The sequence below is a fragment of the Phyllobates terribilis genome, unplaced genomic scaffold (assembly GCF_046119375.1).
Source record: "Phyllobates terribilis strain yellow unplaced genomic scaffold, ASM4611937v1 Scaffold_5__5_contigs__length_657084704, whole genome shotgun sequence".
NCBI lineage: Eukaryota > Metazoa > Chordata > Amphibia > Anura > Dendrobatidae > Phyllobates > Phyllobates terribilis.
The window spans coordinates 471,104,658-471,125,215 of record NW_027362765.1 but is presented as its reverse complement, the minus strand read 5'-3'; the positions used below and the strand labels follow the sequence as shown (position 1 = coordinate 471,125,215).

Sequence of the window (20,558 nt, the reverse complement as noted above, 5' to 3'; positions counted from 1 at the left end):
GAGCAGTTTGCTCATGAGGAGTTAAACGAGGGGTACCAACAATTTTGACCATGTGTGTATCACCCATCTTGCTAATAGAGGATACCTTGTTTTCTCATTGACAGCCCCTTTAAGGGTTTTCTATCCACACAATTATTGCAAAATAACCGGGCACTCAAACGTTTGTGTCAGGCTTTTCTCCCCCACATGATTGAAAAACATTGAGATCATCTTATCTATGGATTGAGCATATCAGCATGGGGCCTAGAGTTATGCAGAAACCTTCCACATCCCATCACCCTTTCTGATTTGTAGGCCCCAATATGTCATTACTTTGCAGCTCGATGCATGATGCCATGTAAGCCTAAACAGAAGAGACATCGGGGATCCCACAGGTAGAGGAAGAACTCAGTGCTGTGGTCCCGGGGTGACAGATGACCACATGACTGCTCTACTAAAATGGAAGCTGGCTCGCTTAGGCGGGCTGCGCTGTGGGAGTGAAAAGCTTTGGGATTCCAAACAGTTTTTATTAATACCAACACATTTCAGCGCCTTTCTCAAGATATAAAAACCAAGTCGTTTTTATATCTTGAGAAGGTGCTCATCCGACGCAGAAACGAGTTGGTATTGATAAAAAACGTTTTGGAATCCAAAGGCCCTTCACTCCCGCAGCGCAGCCCGCCTAAGCGAGCCAGCTTCCATTTTTGCCATTTTACCTCTGGAAGAACTTTCTCCTCCAGGCACGGGGCAGCAGCCGTGGCTTTCCACGTTTTTATAGGTGTTTTGCTGTGAAGACTGATATGCAGACTGTGTAGCAGGAACGAGTGGAAGGGTTGTAATAATGCACATTTTTATACCATTGAGATTCTGGGGATGGATAGATGACAAAACCTATGGTTACTAAAGGTCACCAATGAAGTTGTTGCTAGGCAACCAAGATATGGCTAAAATTAAAGGTTTCTTGCTTGAGAATCACTTTAAGAGTAAGCATTGTGTAAAGCGTATCTATCATTACAATTTTAAAGCACAAATACTTAGTGATATGTGGCACTTTCTTCCCGTTTTTATGGACCAGACTAGTGCATGTTAATAGCAGCAGCTCCTGCGCTCGTCCTCTATCCTGGGAGCCCGCCCCAGGTTTAGTACTTCCTTGGGATCTTGGCCTTAGGGCTCATTCGGACATCTGATATTTTTCTTCTACGTGAAAAAAAACTGACTGATTTTCATCAGTGTTTGGTCTGTGTGCCTTTTTTTAGCATCATAATCGCAGAAAATCTGATGGAGGTTTTTCATACTTTTAGCAAACCATCAACAGTAGGATATGACTGTGATGGCATCTGTGTGATATCCATTGCTTTTAGGGACCCATTCACTTCAGTGGGTGAATTGGATCCACAAATCAGATCCACGCTCCTACATTAACATTGCCAGTCTTAATGGGCCCTTTGTAAAGAAAAAAAAAAGATTTTTCCATATGTATAGTGTTCTGTGTGGACATTTTTAACGTTTGTTAATTATATGAAAAGTAAAAAATAACTCAGAATTATTTTTTTCTAAGAAATCCTCAAGATGGATCAATTAAAAATGGATCCAAACCAGATCACCTGATTTCCGTATTGCATTGTGTTTTTTCTTCTGAGGATAAGACTAGTTCACACTGCAAATTTTTTCAACACAGTTTGTATTTGAAAAGTGTTCATGTGAACTGACGCATTGATTAACATTGGTCCATGCGCTGTTCGTGTGCGGTTCGTTTTCCTCTTGGATAGCACACAAAATACGTTCGTACGGACTTAGCTTTAGTCTTTGAGAGGGAAGAAGGATCGGTGAAGAGACACACATAGAAGGAGCCACCCACTCTGCAGTCTTACCAACACCATTGTTCTAAAAATGGGTCTCATTAAAAAGATCCTGGCTCGGGTACTTTATAACATGGTGCACAGAGACTGAACTAGAAGCCCCTGAGTCACAATTCATCCCTTCAGTGCTATAACATTGGTGACTTGTTAGGTGGCAGAAACGTCTTTAAGATACTTCTGCGCCTCACATTGCGACACTCCTCCATTTTTCTTGGACATTTTTTTCCGACGCTTTGGACTTCAAGATAAAAGGTTGTAAATGATCTGATTTGTCTTTTGCTGGAGGACCCCAGAGTAGCAACATTGCTAGAAGTTCTCGTGCCTAAACGTGTCTTTGCCGAGCTGTTTAAGTCTCAGCCAAGTCTTTCCTAATGATAATTACTTGTTACAATTATGATGCTGCTCCAATGTACTACATTGTGATGTGAAGTAGATCCTGATAGCCATACTTGCTCTGTCCCCCTCACTTGCATTAGGCTTCAAACGCTAGGAGACATTGGGGTCTCGGTATAAAAGACGGCGCTGTATTTCAGCCGATTTAATTGAGGTGATGGTTTTCTTTATAGAGGAAAATGACAGCACATGAAGTACTTGATTTTTCCTGAACAATTTGCATATCATCCCCTAAAGCTCTTAAGCTTTGCTACCCATCAGCAAATAGCGTAATGACCCAGAACTGCCTCATTAACAGCACAGAATGAAGCCTACTTCCCTGAATAATAAGGCGGCGGCATTAATTGCTTGCAAACAAAGTTAAAGGCAAGAAAAAAAACTTCAGAAAACTATTATGTCTTAAAGAGATCCAATTAAAATAGAACATTTTAACCAAAAAGAATTACTGTATCATCGTCCATTATTGATGTATGTGAACAAATCGTGTTGATCACGGCCATTACTAGAATGGTGGATTCTGAAATTATATCATTTTACTTGGATGCTTATAAACAGAGTGCTTAGAAAAGTGACCCTCTGGCAAGCAAATAAAATGTATCCCTCTGTTCTCACCTTCTATTCTGGGGACTCTCTTCTCCATGCAAAGAACCAGGAGTGGAAGTACTGGTGGCACCATGGGCAGGGGTGGCCCAAGAAGTAAGGGGGCCCACTTCCACCTACAAAGTAGCAAACAGCTTCTGGCGCAATCACTTTATTTGACTGCTTAGGGTCCATATACTGGTCTTGCACAGGAGCCCTTCACTGACTGGGTCCGCCACTGACTAGGGGTCCATGTAGAATTTTATCAAAGGGGAGAAGCAGTACATGCCCCATAGCATTGCCAGTAAAGCAGGTATCTATTCTATGCTTACTCCTTATAGCCTTAGCTACACAGTCTCTGTTCCTTAATTAAAGGGTTGTCCGGTCAAAATCGTCTGTGTGACTACAGACTTATGAATCCCCCATCACTGTGCATTGCGGGGATTTGCCGGTTCCTGAGCGGAGAATATGTATGCGTTATACATACTGCTGGCCAGAGCCCGTCCAGTGGGCCCAGCCTTGTTTCCATAAATTTGTATGGAGCGGGGCCACCCCTTCTAGTCAGCCACGCCCACTGGACGGTCACGTCACTAATCGGGGCGCGGCCTCGCTCAGTACAAGTGTATGAAACAAGGCCGCTCCCACTGGACGGGCTCTGGCTGAGGGTAAGTATAACTCATATATACCCTCCAGTCCCGACTCAGAAACCAGCGAATAAGACTCATAGTGACTGCAGACTTATCGATTTGGACCGGCCAATTCCTTTAATATTTTAAATCCTAATTTGTGGGACAGAAAGCATAGAAGCTGCCATATTGTTCAAACTTTTGTAACCTTTGTGGTCTTGAGGCCCAGGTTGTAGGCCAGTGTTGCAAAAACTGGAAGATTAGCCACTCCGTTCTTATTGTAAGAGATAAAGGCCCATTCTAGACTTGCCCAGATTTTACCAAGAGCTTCAATTACACCTCTGAATCTACAACAATTTCTATTGATATTTGCTAATTAGCTTTCCTCAAGCAGGTAGGAACCTGTCTCTCCAGTGCCATGTTTAGATAGCTACTACATCCACGCCATTAAAGCGTCTTGGCAAGAGTAGACGTATCAGCCAGCAAGAGTCACCAGTCTGTAGACAGCTGGTCTCGCTCCCTATTAGTACCGAGTAGGGTACTGGCTGGCTAGGTGGCCAGTTTACGGATTAAGTACTAAATGAGAGCAGACTAGACCCCTATTTAAAAACCTCATCCTGAATGTCATAGTGGTCTGTTAGGCGGTGCTGGCCTTTCTTCTCTATATAGAATTTGGCATACTGGTTGGTTTGATGCAGTTCTCAGTGGTCACTGGTTATCCATCTAGACTCTTTAATGGGTCGGACATTGACTTACCAGGTAGTTACCTATAAATTACATGATTGAGAAAGCTGTCTTTCTCTCGGAGGAGAACTAATACCTTTTGCCATGGAGTATTGCATGTAAGACTTCTCATAACCATCTAAATGTCTGCAAGGAAAAATAATACCCTACACCAAAGGCATCTCACTCAACCAATAAGTCCATTTGTAGGCACGAGGAGCAAGAAATCCAAAAGAGATGTTAAACTTTTGTTAAACTATTAAAGTTAATGCTAAAATTTACAAGGACATATTATACAATTGTATACCTCTAATTTTGTGTTAACTTCTACTCCGGGAAGTTTGTGCCCCCTGCAAGGTCCAAAATAGTGAGGAACTTGAGTGACCTAAACAGAGTTCTTACCACAAAACCATTGAACATCGATGAAATGATTGCTTGCCGGACATTCTCGTCTAGCAAAAAGAGTCAGATTTGAGATTGGATGTTCTGACTCAAATCCCTACAGACTCCAAAATCTTGATGAAATGCTACTCAAAAGAGTAGAGGCTGCCATAGTCACAACAGGGGGCACAAATCCAAATGAAAGCCAATGGTTTTGTAATTGGGAGTTCAGCCAGTCTATGTAGGTGTGATGGTGATTTGTCCACTTACTTTTAGCCAAATAGTGCGCCTCCGTATTACACTCGTATCCATACTTTCCTTTACAATTCTCCACTGATACCATCTATTAATCTTCAGAATAAACCACTTTCCCAATAGAAATTGATTGAGATAATTATCACAGCTTACCAAATCTGAGAGTTTGGCACAGGTTTTACATCATGCTGTCATAAAAAGAAAAATTACAAAAAACTAAGATTCTGCATTATATCTTTTAGTTTTAATTCTCCTTTTGGGGCACGATTCTAGTAAATTATACAGAAGCTATGTTGTCAGAACCTGTACAATTGTTTATACAAGGTCTATACTTAAAATTCTTAAAATTAACCCTACTTACTTTAATTTGACTAAAATAAACCCTTTTTTTTCTGTTTTTTTTATTATTATTATTTACATAATAATGGGACATCTGCAGCTTCAGATTTTAATGCTAAACATCAGTTCAGTGTCCATATGTTGGAACGTCTTGCACAGAGAATCACAATTTTTGCAACATTTTTTAATAAAAGTGCAAGGTGAAGGTGTAGATCTGATTATAACGTACAAACATATGGACTGGACCTACCGTATATAATGCTGCAAAAAAGTAAGATCATGGCTCACCTACCAAATTATCAAGTGGGTTATCGTCAAACCTTCATACCTTTTATCCATATGAAGATACTATTAATAAATGAAGACTAATTATTTACTAATAAAATACTAATAAATATCTACAGTACCAACAATCACCACAAGGGGGCCTTATATTCAACCTATATTATAGTTCAAAGCCGTAATGTGAGATAATTCTGTAGATTGAAACTATTGTAAATGTATCATTGATTATTGATAACTTTATGAAACTGTATAAATAAGATTAAATCTAATTTCCTAATATTATAATTAAGTGTAAAGTACCGTAATAAAAATCCAGCTTGTAATATGTACAGTAAGAGAAGCGCAGCATAAGTGGTGTATCAGAAGCGATAGACAGAGTAACGTAACCAATTAGAAAATTATAGGAGGAAATTAGTTTTATGTACCGTATATTTCTGTTATTCCTCCACAATCCATTATAATAGGACCTTTGAGGTTTTAAAAGGAAGTCTATTGGGTGGCAGGAATACAGGGTGACTGTGCTTTTACATCTCATCGATATGACTGGCATATGTATATATGAGCATGTTGTCCTCCATCTATGAATATAATGTATCCAGACAGACACCTGTGCGGAATGACAGGTGCAATCCATGTGATATAGCTTATACCAAATGCACTAATAATCCCTAATTGTAGCCATTCTCTTCTATTAGGACGTCCCCACTAAACTGGTAGCAAAAGCCGTGCCTCTGCCGATGACAGTTCGTGGACACTGGTTCTTGAGCCCAAGGACTGAGTACACTGTGGCTGTACAGACGGCATCCAAACAGGTGGACGGTGACTACGTTGTGTCTGAGTGGAGTGAGATCATTGAGTTCTGCACCGCAGGTGAGAATGAACATTTTACTGTAGATGCACGAGGTTTATTGCTTTATGTTTTCATAAAGAATGATGGTAAACTAAACTCTTGCAATATTCCATCAATCCGGACATTTATTGTGAAAACAGCTGTTGTTAGGAATTCTGTTGCCTTCTACAGTTTGATCACTAGTGGCCGCTATTGTTCACTTTAATAATTTTGCTGCAGTTTCACTACTTACCACTGGAGGCTGCTGTTGTGTTCTACAATTGCCCTTTTCCAAGATGGCGGATTCAGAATCTATGGAATCCATCTTGTTTCCTGTTTGGGCCTACTTACAGCCACATTTTTCTCTCACTCATTGTTTGAGTATTGTATCTAGCTGTTAGCTTAGCTTCAGTCTCAAGCTCCTGAACATTCTTACCCAGCCTGTTCTAATTTATCTACGGATTGTTTCCTACAACTCCTTGCTATTTCCAAGGCTTGTGCTCCTTCGGCCCCTGGTTTCCAGCAGTACTATGCCAGTATCATAACAGCTGTACTGCAGCAAACTCAGAACGGTGCTCAGTAAGTGCGGGGAAGTCCTTAGTGGTGGCTGCAGCCAGAATATCATCTCCTAATTGTATGTGTATGTAGGGGGTGAGGAGATCAATCTATGAGGTTATGACGCGCCCCCTGGGCCAGTGTTGTTGGGGATACCCGGAGCCGGATCAGATGGGGGTTGTAGTCTCCGAGTGGCTGTGACCCGGTCCGTGCCCAGGGTGTCAAGCTCAGTGTGTGGCAGTCCTTACTGATGTTACTAAAGTTCTTTATGTCGACTACGCCACCCGTTGAATTGCGGTCACTACGGCCGCCGCTGCAGCAGGGTCCGCTGAGGCTGATGGTGTTTGTGCAGCTTAGGTAGTATAACCCCCAACGGGAGGGGTATAGCCTCAGGGGGTCAGGTGCAGAGGATGGGGGTTGTGGTGGTGCAGCGGGGATGGAAATGAGACTCAGAGTCGGGCTGTGCAGTTCAGGGTTTGTTTACTTACTGCAGTTGTTCTGGTCACTCCGGCCTTAAGTGACCACCCGAGCCGTGCTGCGTCCACCAGGTCCTGGACTCGGCCAACCCCCCAAGTAGTTCTGGAGCGTGGTTCTGAGCTCCCTTTCTGTCCTGTCCTCGTCTCTGGCCTTCCCCACCAGGGATCCACCTATGTCCGGCTCCCTCGGGCCTCTTGTTGGCGAACCCTTGTCTCTGGGTTCCCTGACCCTATGCGTGGTCTGCCTTCCGGGTGGATATAGTGGGTGGCCGTGGCAGATTCTGCCCACGGCCTCCGGTTCCTGGCTAAGGTGTGCTGTAGCCTCTGCCAGCTTGGGATCCGGTACCCTGTTGCCAACTCTTCACCCTCTGGTCTAATTTGGGCTCTTGGAGTTCCTTCTTTCTCCCCCTCTGGGTCTTTCTTTCTCCTCTCTCTCTCTGGGCCTTGGAGCTGCTCTTCTCCTCTGCTCTCTTCCTCTGACTCTGCACAAAGACTGACAGACTGACCCTGATCTAAGATGGTTCCCACCTTATATACTCCCTCTATGTGTGAGCTCAGGTGACCAGCACCCAATGAGCTCCTAGCACTACCCAGACTGCTCCCCCTATCTGCCCCTACACTACTGGGATGTTCCACCCCCCTCCCACTCCAGCCAGGAACAGACTCTGTTGTACCTGCACATTTCTCTAGTGGGAGTACCATCGGTCTGTTCCCCGGAAATGGGATGTGTGTAGTGCATGCAGCTATCTGAGCTCAGTTCCACACTCCATCCTTACCCGGGAGTGGAATATCACACCTCTGGGTTGAGGTGCAATACCCCTGTAGCAGCCGAATCCTCAGGGTGCTACATTCCCCCCTGGTAAATCACAGCACGTCCTCGGGCTGTAAGATATAAACAACATCCAAAACATACAATTTTTTTCATAAACATAAACATATAAAACATATAAAACATCATATATATCAGCATAAACTTTTCATATAAACTTTCTTGTCTTCTGGTACCTCCGGTCACGGTGCAACTTGTGACCGGGTAAAGTGCGACAGTCTCTTGAAGAAACACGGTTTCCTATAAAACCGGTAGGGGGCGCTTTAGGAAGCGCAACTATATACAAGGGGATATGGCCGCTCTCAGTCCTCGGCCAGGTATTAGGAAAGGGATGACCGCTCTCAGTCCTCGGTCAGTGGGGAAATGGGACACACTGGAACAGTTCACACTTATCCCAACGGGGACCATATTTAAATTAGCAGCATGGCATATACCCTAACGGGTAACTTTATACAGTCTCTTCACTACCGTACTCAACGACGGCGTCCTCCTGCTCTTTCTTTGTGGACAGTTTCAGTTTCAGACCCGTCCAGGTCCTCTTGCTCCTCCTCACACCGCAGCTCCTCCTCCGTCAGGCGATGCACATGGAGGGCGTAGGGTCCTTTGGCACACTTGTGCCGGGTGAAGGTGACCTCGTCCCCTACATAAAGGTCACGACCTCTGTGTCCCTCCGGTAGGTGGGACTCAACGTCTCTCCTGGTCACGAAGACGTCGCCTGGGGTGCGGTGATCCCTGATGAAACCCCACCCATGCTGCAGATTGAACTTTATCACAGTCCCGATGGTACGGGGACCATGCGCTGCACGGGGGTCTCTCCTGGTCCGGCTCTTCTGCTCCGCGCTCCTTATTTGGGCTTGTTGTTCCCGGACCCGCCTCTCTCTCCACTCCCTCTCAAAGACCTCGAGCTGCTGGCGGCAGCACTCTGCACGCTCCGCTGCGGCTGCCCGAGTCTCCTGAGTGAACCCCATGAGGTCTTCTCCGGTGGGATCCCACTCAAACTGGGTCTCTTCTAGCGGGGGCGAGATCCTCTTCATGGGCTTTGGAGCCGGGATCAGGGGTTCGCACATGGCCCTTGCTTTTTGCAGCTCCAGCTGGATGTATTCCTGGGGCCATACGAAGGGCTGCCCATCCGGGCACGTATGCTGGGCGAACAGGTCCTCATCCAGGTGCGGTACTTTAGGTGTTATGGGCGCCGTGGTGGTAGCGGCGCCCGGGTTAACCAGGCCTTGCGACCAGGCCTGGGGCACCTTGAAAGTAAAGGGCACCGTAAGAACGGCGGCGCCCTGTGTTACTTGGCCCTGCGACCAGGCCGGGGGCTCCGCGGAGGTAGGGGGCGCTGTTGGGATTGCGTCGCCCGGGGGTACTAGGCCTTGCGACCAGGCCGATGGTACTTCCTGCTTGGCCACGCTCGAGGTCGAGGCGTGTGACGTCACAGGGGTCGCGGCTTCCGTTTGAGGCCTAGTCTGCGGCGGTGACGTTGCAGCGACGGGCACGGCAGGGGGTACTTCGGGCTCTGCGACGGGGAGCTGGGGCAGGCACGCGGTTTCTCGGCTCGGGGTAGTGACGTCCCCTTTACCTGCCTCCATTCGTTCGGCTCCCTTCTCGGCGCCGTCTCCGGCCTTCAGTCCTCCTGCGCCATCCTCAGAGGCGGTCTGTCTCCTCGTCTCGGGTGGCGTGCTCCGCTGACGAGTCTCGGTCTGCTGGGCCATCTCTCGGCTCCACTCCGCCAACGTCTCTCGTTGCACCCGGGCCAACCTCCGTGCGAGGCCCTCCAGCGCGGTCTGTGCACACTCCCGGTCTCGGGGGAGCTGTGTTAGGATCTCCAGCAGGCCTTCTGGAGTGGCGACCTGCAACAGGCTCCTGACCACTGGGTCGGTGCTGCCTGGAGTGGCGGCCCGCATCAGGCTCCTGACCGCTGGGTCGGTGCTGCCTGGCTCTCCCTCCATCTCCGGGTGTGCTTTCTCTGGACTCTCTTCCAGACGTCTTGTCTCCGGGTGCGCTCTCTCCAGACTGCTCCAGGCGACACCCATCTTTGTTCTCTTCTTCTGTCTCCGCCCACATCGAGGGTGGTCCCGGGGCAACTTTGTGATTGTCAGTTCCAGGGGCAGTTCTCTCACGCTGATGGACACTTCCAGCATCACAGTCTCTGTTGGTGGGGGCGGTTTCCGCTTTTGGCGCCATTCTTCGACCTGGCCCACGATGGGAGGTGGCCTCTTGCCACCCTCTGGCACGCCCATAATGGCGTCCGCTCTTCCAAGGCGGGAAATCTTCGGAAATGGCGGGAATCGTCTCCCAGTGGCGGGAAACTCCATGGATGGCGGGAAAAAGCTGCAAATGGCGGACAACCGGCGGGAAACGACCTGTGATGGGGTCCGTTGGCGGGGACCCTCCGGAACCGGCGGGAGACTTCTTTTTAAGGTAACGGTGAACTTTTCTTCAGGCACGCAGTACCCGGTTGTTGCGGGCACGTAATCCTGCCGACTACGCCAAAGTTGACGCGCCCCCTGGGCCAGTGCTGTTAGGGATACCCGGAGCCGGATCAGATGGGGGTTGTAGTCTCCGAGTGGCTGTGACCCGGTCCGTGCCCAGGGTGTCAAGCTCAGTGTGTGGCAGTCCTTACTGATGTTACTAAAGTTCTTTATGTCGACTACGCCACCCGTTGAATTGCGGTCACTACGACCGCCGCTGCAGCAGGGTCCGCTGAGGCTGATGGTGTTTGTGCAGCTTAGGTAGTATAACCCCCAACGGGAGGGGTATAGCCTCAGGGGGTCAGGTGCAGAGGATGGGGGTTGTGGTGGTGCAGCGGGGATGGAAATGAGACTCAGAGTCGGGCTGTGCAGTTCAGGGTTTGTTTACTTACTGCAGTTGTTCTGGTCACTCCGGCCTTAAGTGACCACCCGAGCCGTGCTGCGTCCACCAGGTCCTGGACTCGGCCAACCCCCCAAGTAGTTCTGGAGCATGGTTCTGAGCTCCCTTTCTGTCCTGTCCTCGTCTCTGGCCTTCCCCACCAGGGATCCACCTATGTCCGGCTCCCTCGGGCCTCTTGTTGGCGAACCCTTGTCTCTGGGTTCCCTGACCCTATGCGTGGTCTGCCTTCCGGGTGGATATAGTGGGTGGCCGTGGCAGATTCTGCCCACGGCCTCCGGTTCCTGGCTAAGGTGTGCTGTAGCCTCTGCCAGCTTGGGATCCGGTACCCTGTTGCCAACTCTTCACCCTCTGGTATAATTTGGGCTCTTGGAGTTCCTTCTTTCTCCCCCTCTGGGTCTTTCTTTCTCCTCTCTCTCTCTGGGCCTTGGAGCTGCTCTTCTCCTCTGCTCTCTTCCTCTGACTCTGCACAAAGACTGACAGACTGACCCTGATCTAAGATGGTTCCCACCTTATATACTCCCTCTATGTGTGAGCTCAGGTGACCAGCACCCAATGAGCTCCTAGCACTACCCAGACTGCTCCCCCTATCTGCCCCTACACTACTGGGATGTTCCACCCCCCTCCCACTCCAGCCAGGAACAGACTCTGTTGTACCTGCACATTTCTCTAGTGGGAGTACCATCGGTCTGTTCCCCGGAAATGGGATGTGTGTAGTGCATGCAGCTATCTGAGCTCAGTTCCACACTCCATCCTTACCCGGGAGTGGAATATCACACCTCTGGGTTGAGGTGCAATACCCCTGTAGCAGCCGAATCCTCAGGGTGCTACAGTTACAAGCGTGGATACAAGATAATGAGGAAACGGAACTAACACTTAGCCAGGTAGAAGATGTCATAGACAATAAGCTGTCATCATATTACTGTGAAAGCATAACGCATAGAATAAAAAATAAAAGCAAGAAAAAAGTAATAATCTCAAATGCACAAATAAAACATTTAAAAGGGATGTCTGCCCTTACAATAAAAGCCTGCAGTCTCTCTATGTGACTACAGACTCCTGAATCTTGACAAAGTGCAGTGTGCACACTGGCAGGATTCACTGATATTGCCGATGAGAGCGGGCAGTCACATGATCGCAAGTATACAATTTGCATAGTTACGGACACATTCCTACTAGACATGGCTGTCAATACAACTGAACTGAGAGAAGTCGAATACGTTTAGTCGACACTTGACTGCCCGCTCACACGATCAACACAGGTAATCCTGACAGCGTGTGCATTGCATGCTGTCAAGATTCAAAAGTCTGCAGTCACATAGAGTGACTGCAGGCCATTATCAGAAAACCTCTTTAAGAGAATACAAATAGTTCCATAAATTAGCATACAGAGACCACAGACAGTGATGCCAAGTACCCCCACAGGCATTTCATAGTTGCTTCTTCAGATGTGACACCTGATTGTACATTTGTATCAAATGAACTTTGTTACCTTATTATGTCATATCCCTGTTTTAAGCCATATATATTATATATGTATATATACAGTTGAAACCAGAAGTTTACATACACTATATAAAAAGATACATATGCATGTTTTTCTCAATATCTGACATGAAATCAGAATAAACCTTTCCCATTTTAGGTCAATTAGGATTACCATCATTTTTAATATTTGCCAAATGGCAATACTCCACTGCAAAGTCAAGTTTACATAGACTAAGATTACTATGCATTTAAACAATTCTGCCCATATGATGATGTCATGTATTTGGAAGCTTCTGGTAGGTTTTTTGGCAAGATCTAAGTTAATTAGAGACACACCTGTGGATGTATTTTAATGCACACCTGAAACACACTGCTTCTTTGTGTAGCATCATGGGAAAATCTAAAGAAATCAGCCAAGATATCAGGAGGAGAATTGTGGACTTGCACAAGTCTGGCTCGTCCTTGGGTACAATTTCAAGATACCTGAAGGTGTACAAGCAATTATACGCAAGTACAAACAAGATGGGAATGTCCAGCCATCATACAGCTCTTGAAGGAGATGGATTCTGTGTCCCAGAGATGAACATGCTGTGGTCCAACATGTGCATATCAACCCAAGGACAAAAGCAAAAGACCTTGTGAAGATGATGGCAGAAGCTGGTAAGATTATGTCAATATCCACAGTGAGATGAGTACTGTATCAACACGGGCTGAAAGGTCACTCTGCCATGAAGAAGTCATTACTCCAAAAGAAACATAAAAAGCCAGATTAAGGTTTGCAAATGCACACAGGAACAAAGACCTTAATTATTGGAGACATGTCCTGTGGTCTGATGAAACTAAAATTTAACTTTTTGGGCATAATGACCATCGTTACATTTGGAGGAAAAAGGGAGAAGCTTGGAAGCCTAAGAACACCATCCCAACTGTGAAACACGGGGGTGGCAGCATCATGTTGTGGGGTTGTTTTGCTGCAGAAGGGACTGGTGCACTTCACAAAATAGATGGCATCATGAGAAAAGAAGATTATGTGGCAATACTGAAGCAACATCTCAAGACATCAGCCAGGAAGTTAAAGCTTCTGTGGAAATGGGTCTTCCAAATGGACAATGACCCGAAGCATACTGCCAAAATGGTAACAAAGTGGCTTAAGGATAACAAAGTCAATGTTTTGGAGTGGCCATCACAAAGCCCTGATCTCAATCCTATTAAAAATTTATGGGCAAATATGAAAAGGCAGGTGCGAGCAAGGCGACCTACAAACCTGGATCAGTTACACCAGTTTTGTCAGGAGGAATGGGCCAAAATTCCGACCAACTATTGTGAGAAGCTTGTGGAAGGATATCCCAAACATTTGACCCAAGTCATTCAGTTTAAGGGCAATGGTACCAAATACTAATGAAATGTATGTAAACTTTTGACTTTGCAGTAAGTAATAAAAATGCCTTAAAACATTCTCTCGCTCTCATTATTCTGCCGTTTGGCAAATATTAAAAATTATGGCAATCCTAATAGACCTAAAACGGGAAAGGTTTATTCTGATTTCATGTCAGATATTGAGAAAAACATGAATATGTGTCTTTTTATATAGTGTATGTAATTTTCTGGTTTCAACTGTAAGTATGTACATGTTATACAGGAGAAGTGATGCTTTTTTCCTGTGTCCTCACTCCCTAATTCATATCTGATTTTATCTTGCTTTTGAATATTCATTGAGGTCTTTTTCCATATTTCTGTTATTAGCTTGTGGAGTTTTATAGTTATTGGTGTTGGTATATTGTTTAGAAAGCATATAAATATTTATATAATCCATATTCTTTTTTATTTTTTGTTATTTTTCTGTTCCAGATTACTCAAAGGTACACCTAACACAACTAATGGAAAAAGCTGAAGCCATTGCAGGACGCATGCTGAAATTTTCAGTTTTTTATCGCAACCAACATAAAGAATACTTTGACTATACACAGTAAGTAATTGATTGATAGTAATGAATACTGTAATAGAATACCTTGTATTGAAAACTTTAAAGGACGGCATTCAGTATTTTAATCTTTAAATCTTCAGTATTTAATCTTTAAAACTGCTCACATCACTAGATGGTGATTTGCGTTGATACTCATGTGGCATAAGTAAAAAAATATAAGTTTTAATCTGCAGCACTGAGCAATTCTAAGGCCATGTCTCCACGTGCAAAAACAGTTTTTTTCCCTCTACATTTTTTTTTCTGTAGGGGTCCACGAAAAAACACTGTATATTGTTTTTGTTTGGATTTGAAGCAGAATTCTTTATGAGGCTTTTAGTGAAAAATACTAGTATTCTCCATTGAAAATGCAACTGCATTTTTACATGTATTTTTAGGCTCTCCATAAAACTCTATAGAGAACAAATATGCCAAAAAAAAACAAACAAAAAACTTCAGTTCAACAGGGTCTTTAACCCCTTAAGCCCCGCGGGTGGTTTGCACGTTAATGACCGGGCCAATTTTTACAATTCTGACCACTGTCACTTTATGAGGTAATTACTCTGGAACGCTTCAACGGATCCCCCTGATTCTGAGATTGTTTTTTCGTGACATATTGTACTTCATGATTGTGGAAAAATTTCTTCGATATCACTTGCGTTTATTTGTGAAAAAAACGGAAATTTAGCGAAAATTTTGAAAATTTTGCAATTTTCAAAATTTGAATTTTTAAGCCCTGAAATCAGAGCGATATGTCACACAAAAGAGTTAATAAATAACATTTCCCACATGTCTACTTTACATCAGCACAATTTTGGAACCAAAATTTTTTTTTGTTTGGGAGCTATAAGGGTTAAAAGTTGACCAGCGATTTCTCATTTTTCCAACAAAATTTACAAAACCATTTTTTTAGGGACCACATCACATTTGAAGTCACTTGGAGAGGTCTTTATGACAGAAAATACCCAAAAGTGACACCATTCTAAAAACTGCACCCCTCAAGGTGCTCAAAACCACATTCAAGAACTTTATTAACCCTTCAGGTGCTTCACAGGAATTTTTTGAATGTGGAAGAAAAAAATGAACATTTAACTTTTTTCACAAAAATGTTACTTTAGACCCAATTTTTTTTATTTTCACAGGGGTAACAAAAAAAAATGGACCCCAAAATTTGTTGTGCAATTTCCCCTGGGCACGCAGATACCCAATATTTGGGGAAAAAACACTGTTTGGGCGCACGGCAGGGCTCGGAAGGGAAGGAGCGCCATTTGACTTTTTGATTGTAAAATTTGCTTGAATAATTAGCAGACGCCATGTTGTGTTTGGAGAGCCCCTGTGTGCCCAAACTTTGGAGCTCCCCCACAAGGGGTCACTTTTGGGGGAGCTCCAATGTTTGGGCACACAGGGACTCTCTAAATGCAACATGGTATCCGCTAACAAATTGAATGGAAAATCGGCTCAAATTGTTAGCGGACACCACATTGCGTTTGGAGAGCCCCTCTGTGCCCAAACTTTGGAGCTCCCCCACAAGTGACCCCATTTTGGAAACTAGACCCCCCAAGGCACCTTTATAGATGCATAGTGAGCACTTGGAACCCCCAGGTGCTTCACAAATTGATTCGTAAAAATGAAAAAGTGAAAAAAAAAACACTTTTTCATTTTTACGAATCAATTTGTGAAGCACCTAGGGGTTCCAAGTGCTCACTATGCATCTAGATAGGTGCCTTGGGGGGTCTAGTTTCCAAAATGGGGTCACTTGTGGGGGAGCTCCAATGTTTGGGCACACAGGGACTCTCTAAATGCAACATGGTATCCGCTAACAAATTGAATGGAAAATCGGCTCAAATTGTTAGCGGACACCACATTGCGTTTGGAGAGCCCCTCTGTGCCCAAACTTTGGAGCTCCCCCACAAGTGACCCCATTTTGGAAACTAGACCCCCCAAGGCACCTTTCTAGATGCATAGTGAGCACTTGGAACCCCCAGGTGCTTCACAAATTGATTCGTAAAAATGAAAAAGTGAAAAAAAAAACACTTTTTCATTTTTATGAATCAATTTGAGAAGCACCTGGGGTTCCAAGTGCTCACTATGAATCTAGATAGGTGCCTTGGGGGGTGTAGTTTCCAAAATGGGGTCACTTGTGGGGGAGCTCCAATGTTTGGGCACACAGGGACTCTCCAAATGCAACATGATATCCGCTAACAAATTGAGCCGACAATTTGTTAGCGGATATCATGTTGCATTTGGAGAGTCCCTGTGTGCCCAAACATTGGAGCTCCCCCACAAGTGACCCCATTTTGGAAACTAGTGGGACAGTTTTATAGGTCAGGTTGTTCCGGACGCGGCGATACCAAATATGTGTACTTTTATTGTTTGTTTTTTTTTTTTATAATAATATTTATTGATGGGTACATTATATTTTTATTTTTGGTGGATTATTTTTTTTATTTTTTTTTAATATTTTTGCAAATTTTTTTTTTATTTTTTTTTCCACTTTCACACAGTTTATACACTTTATTACTTTGTCCCACTCTGGGACTTTCACTTTTTTTTCTCTGATCGCCTGCATGGCACAGGAATGCAGCACCATCCCTATGCCATGCAAGCTGTCAGAAATGCACAGTGTGAAGATTGCTTGGAGATGCACTGCGCATGTCCAAGCAATCTTCCTGCTGTCTGGTGACCCGGATGTTGTCATGACGACATCGGGTCGTCATGGCAACACCCGGGAAGCCTTTGCAGACTGCGCTGGAAGCCGGAAGAGGTGAGTATCGGCGATCACCTCCCCTTGCCCCCGCAATGCCGCGATCGACTTCGATCGACTTCGATCGCAGCATCGCGGGGGTTAATGTGCTGGGAGCGGTGCAGGACCGCTCCCTGCACATAGTACCGGGTGTCAGCTGTGACAATCAGCTGACACTCGGCGGCGATCGCGCCCGCACAGCCTGTGTGCGCGCGCGATCGCCATGACGTACTAATACGGGTCTGGCTCTTAAGTCCCAGGGCACAGACGCGTATTAGTACGGCAAATGTTGTTAAGGGGTTAAACGCACGGTGAGCATGAGTTTTCTTGAAATCACATCCACTTTGCTTAACTGTTAAATGCAGCAGATTTTTGGCACAGAAAAATACAGTGAAAATGCATAGCACTTAATGCTATGTAAAAACATGACCTTAAAGGGGTTTTCCCACAAACAAAAGTTCATTTTAATCAATAGATCTTGGAATAATAATAATTTCCACAATTGGATATGTTTAAATAAAATGTTCCTGTGCTGAGATAATCTTATAAATGTGCCCCTGCTGTGTACTGTGTAATGGCTGTGTCTGACCGTACAGGAACATGGTCTGATCATACCACAGCTCCTGGGCAGGGGAGGAAGCAAAAGAGTATACAGACATTACAGCACGGGATCACAGCTGATTCTTTCTGTGAGGCAAAACATTTTTTAAAAACAGGCAGGAAAATGTTTTACCTAACAAAGAATCAGCTGTGATCCTGTGCTGTCCTGTCTGTATACTCTTTTGCTTCCTCCCCTGCCCAGGAGCTGTGGTATGATCAGACCATGTTCCTGTATGGTCAGACACAGCCATTACACAGTACACAGCAAGGGGACATTTATAAGATTATGTCACTACAGGAACATTTTATTTAAATACATTCAATTATGGAACTTATTATTATGCTATGATCTATTGATTAAAATCAACTTTAAGATTAACTTTGTTTGTGGAAAAACCCCTTTAAGTTTCCAGTCATCTTTTTCTGCATTCTCTGCAATGATTGCTTCTCAACTAACTGCAAAAAGAACTTCGGCACTCCATACATGAAAATATAAGAAATATTGTATCTAGACTAATGTTACTTTGAAAAATGAAGGTTTTTTGCGCATAATTTGGCCAATTTATGTGTGCCCATCAACCACGACAAGGTCACCTTCGTATGATGGGAAACTACGCTACGCTACCACTGGATATGCCACTCTTGGGCTGTAAGCCTGTATGGACAATATGTCTCTGCTTGGGCTTTTAACCTACAATGTATGGGCTGGTAGAGCTAGTTAAAACCACCTGTGACTGAATGGGAGGGACACATGGTCAGAAAAAAGGCTGTCAAACTTCTAATAGTGTGAACACGTACCTGCTGCAATGCTCCAAGAGCGGGATCCCAAAAATGATTAATAGAAAAAAGAGAGGGGTCGCTCACTGGTCTATTCGGGTGCTCTGAAGAAAAGAGTAATCTCAATTGCAAAAAGAACTTCGGCACTCCATACATGAAAATATAAGAAATATTGTATCTAGACTAATGTCACTTTGAAAAATGAAGGTTTTTTGCGCATAATTTGGCCAATTTATGTGTGCCCATCAACCACGACAAGGTCACCTTAGACCAGTGAGCGACCCCTCTCTTTTTTCAGCTGGGAACTGTATACTGCAGACAGATCACAGCACCTTGAGATGTGCCCCCTGGACTCATGGATTTATGCTGTGCAGCAGATTAAAACTCTGTTTCTGGCTTATGCAGCAAGTATGAACATTGTCACATCTCATCCAGGACTTGTTCCTGCGACATCTGCACCTGTCACCAGGTTACGCCATGTTCATTCTGCTAGCGGCATTGGTGATTGGGGAGACTTTGGGAAAAGAAGCTCTGGGTTGTGCAGGTTTTTTCCAGTAGGGTGGTTGAGTCCTGTAGTGGGATCTACTTCAGCTGACATCTCACACACCCCATACTGCCAGAATCATCAGCTCCCTGCTTTGGCCAATGGGACACCACCACACCCTACTAAAGCTCTCCGCTTTCTGCTGGAAGCTGCCGATACAGTGCTGCTTGTCTGCTTCACACACCCAAATTTTCAGCTTGTGATTTTCCGGTTTCTGACCTCAGCTCATTTACTGACCATTCTCTTGCCTGACATTTATATACCTTATCAGATCTCCTAGTTCGGAACAGACTTGCTAACCATTGATGCCAACCTGCACCACCGGACAGCAGCCGACCCCGTACCTCCATCCCAGGGGTCCCTGTATAAGACCAGATCCCTGTACAGGGGTTAAAGTTATTATTATTATTATTATTATTATAAGGCCATGGCAACCTAGTAAATGGAATGGCTAGTGCCAAGCCTCTTCAAAATGGCTAGTGCCAAGCCTCTTGCTGATAGTCATTTTTAGAGCTTCCAGACAACTATGAACAGGGCCCCCATTATAAACATCAATTCAAGTATGCTTTAACTGATTTACAACCTTCCCATCTAGTTATATTATCAGTTATGAGGAGTCAAAATTACTGACAAATTGACTTTAAAGTCCAGAAGAAGTCCTAAGATCCTTAAGAAATGCATTTTGTGATGTTGTTGCTAAAATTATAATATAACTTCAATATATCATTCCTGAGATAAAATAACCACCTTACCAATACTGATCTTCTCAGACCGGGGAATTATCAAGCTGCATGAAAAGTCCATTTACAAGATAATTACATGCGTCATATGAGTCGTTAGTAATTGGTCACCATCTGGTTAGAGAAATAGGCTTCAAGGATCTTTGCACTTGATTAGCTTCTTATTGGATTTTAATTGTTTCAGAATTTTGCCTTTAAATTATAATCTGTATCATTTTGTCTAATATCACTTTTTGATAATAATTTTATCAAAGTCTGGCCATATAGATATCTTGCATGATATAAGGGACCAGCCTAGTAGTATAATTTATTGAAAATTGGCAGGCGATAATACTATTTCAGCATAATTATAAGGTGGCACTCTTGTAGATGTTGTTTCTTCAGGACAACCCTTATGCTCCATTAAGGAATATGGGCATTAAAGAGAGGGGCCCCAGCTCAGCATCCCCCTCCATTAACTAAGAGCCAACAACAAATAGTACCTCTATTTGTGGCCGACCCGATCCAACAATGTACAGGTGTAGCAAGCGCCAAGCGGATGGTGCGTGCCACATTTATGCTATTTGGTTCACATCTACAGGCATACGGGAAGGGGATGGGAGGGGGTGCTACATTATGATTGACATCCAAGGAGAAATCAGAGAAGGAGGTCTTTTAGAAGACTAAGCTCAGAAAAAAAGCATCATCCTTGTAGGAGTTAATATGGCTGTCACTGGGAGCTTTTAGAGAAATG

General features: G+C 44.6%; 1 protein-coding gene across 2 annotated transcripts in view; it reads left to right on the top strand.

The window, feature by feature from the left end:
• PHYHIPL (phytanoyl-CoA 2-hydroxylase interacting protein like) overlaps window positions 1–20,558 on the top strand; it is a 141,277-nt gene that overhangs the window by 117,890 nt on the left and 2,829 nt on the right. For both annotated transcript variants that reach the window (XM_073685473.1, XM_073685474.1), the window contains exons 3-4: window positions 6,115–6,289; window positions 14,310–14,427. In XM_073685473.1, the coding sequence (XP_073541574.1) occupies window positions 6,115–6,289; window positions 14,310–14,427 (293 nt within the window). The remainder of the gene's footprint in view (window positions 1–6,114; window positions 6,290–14,309; window positions 14,428–20,558) is intronic.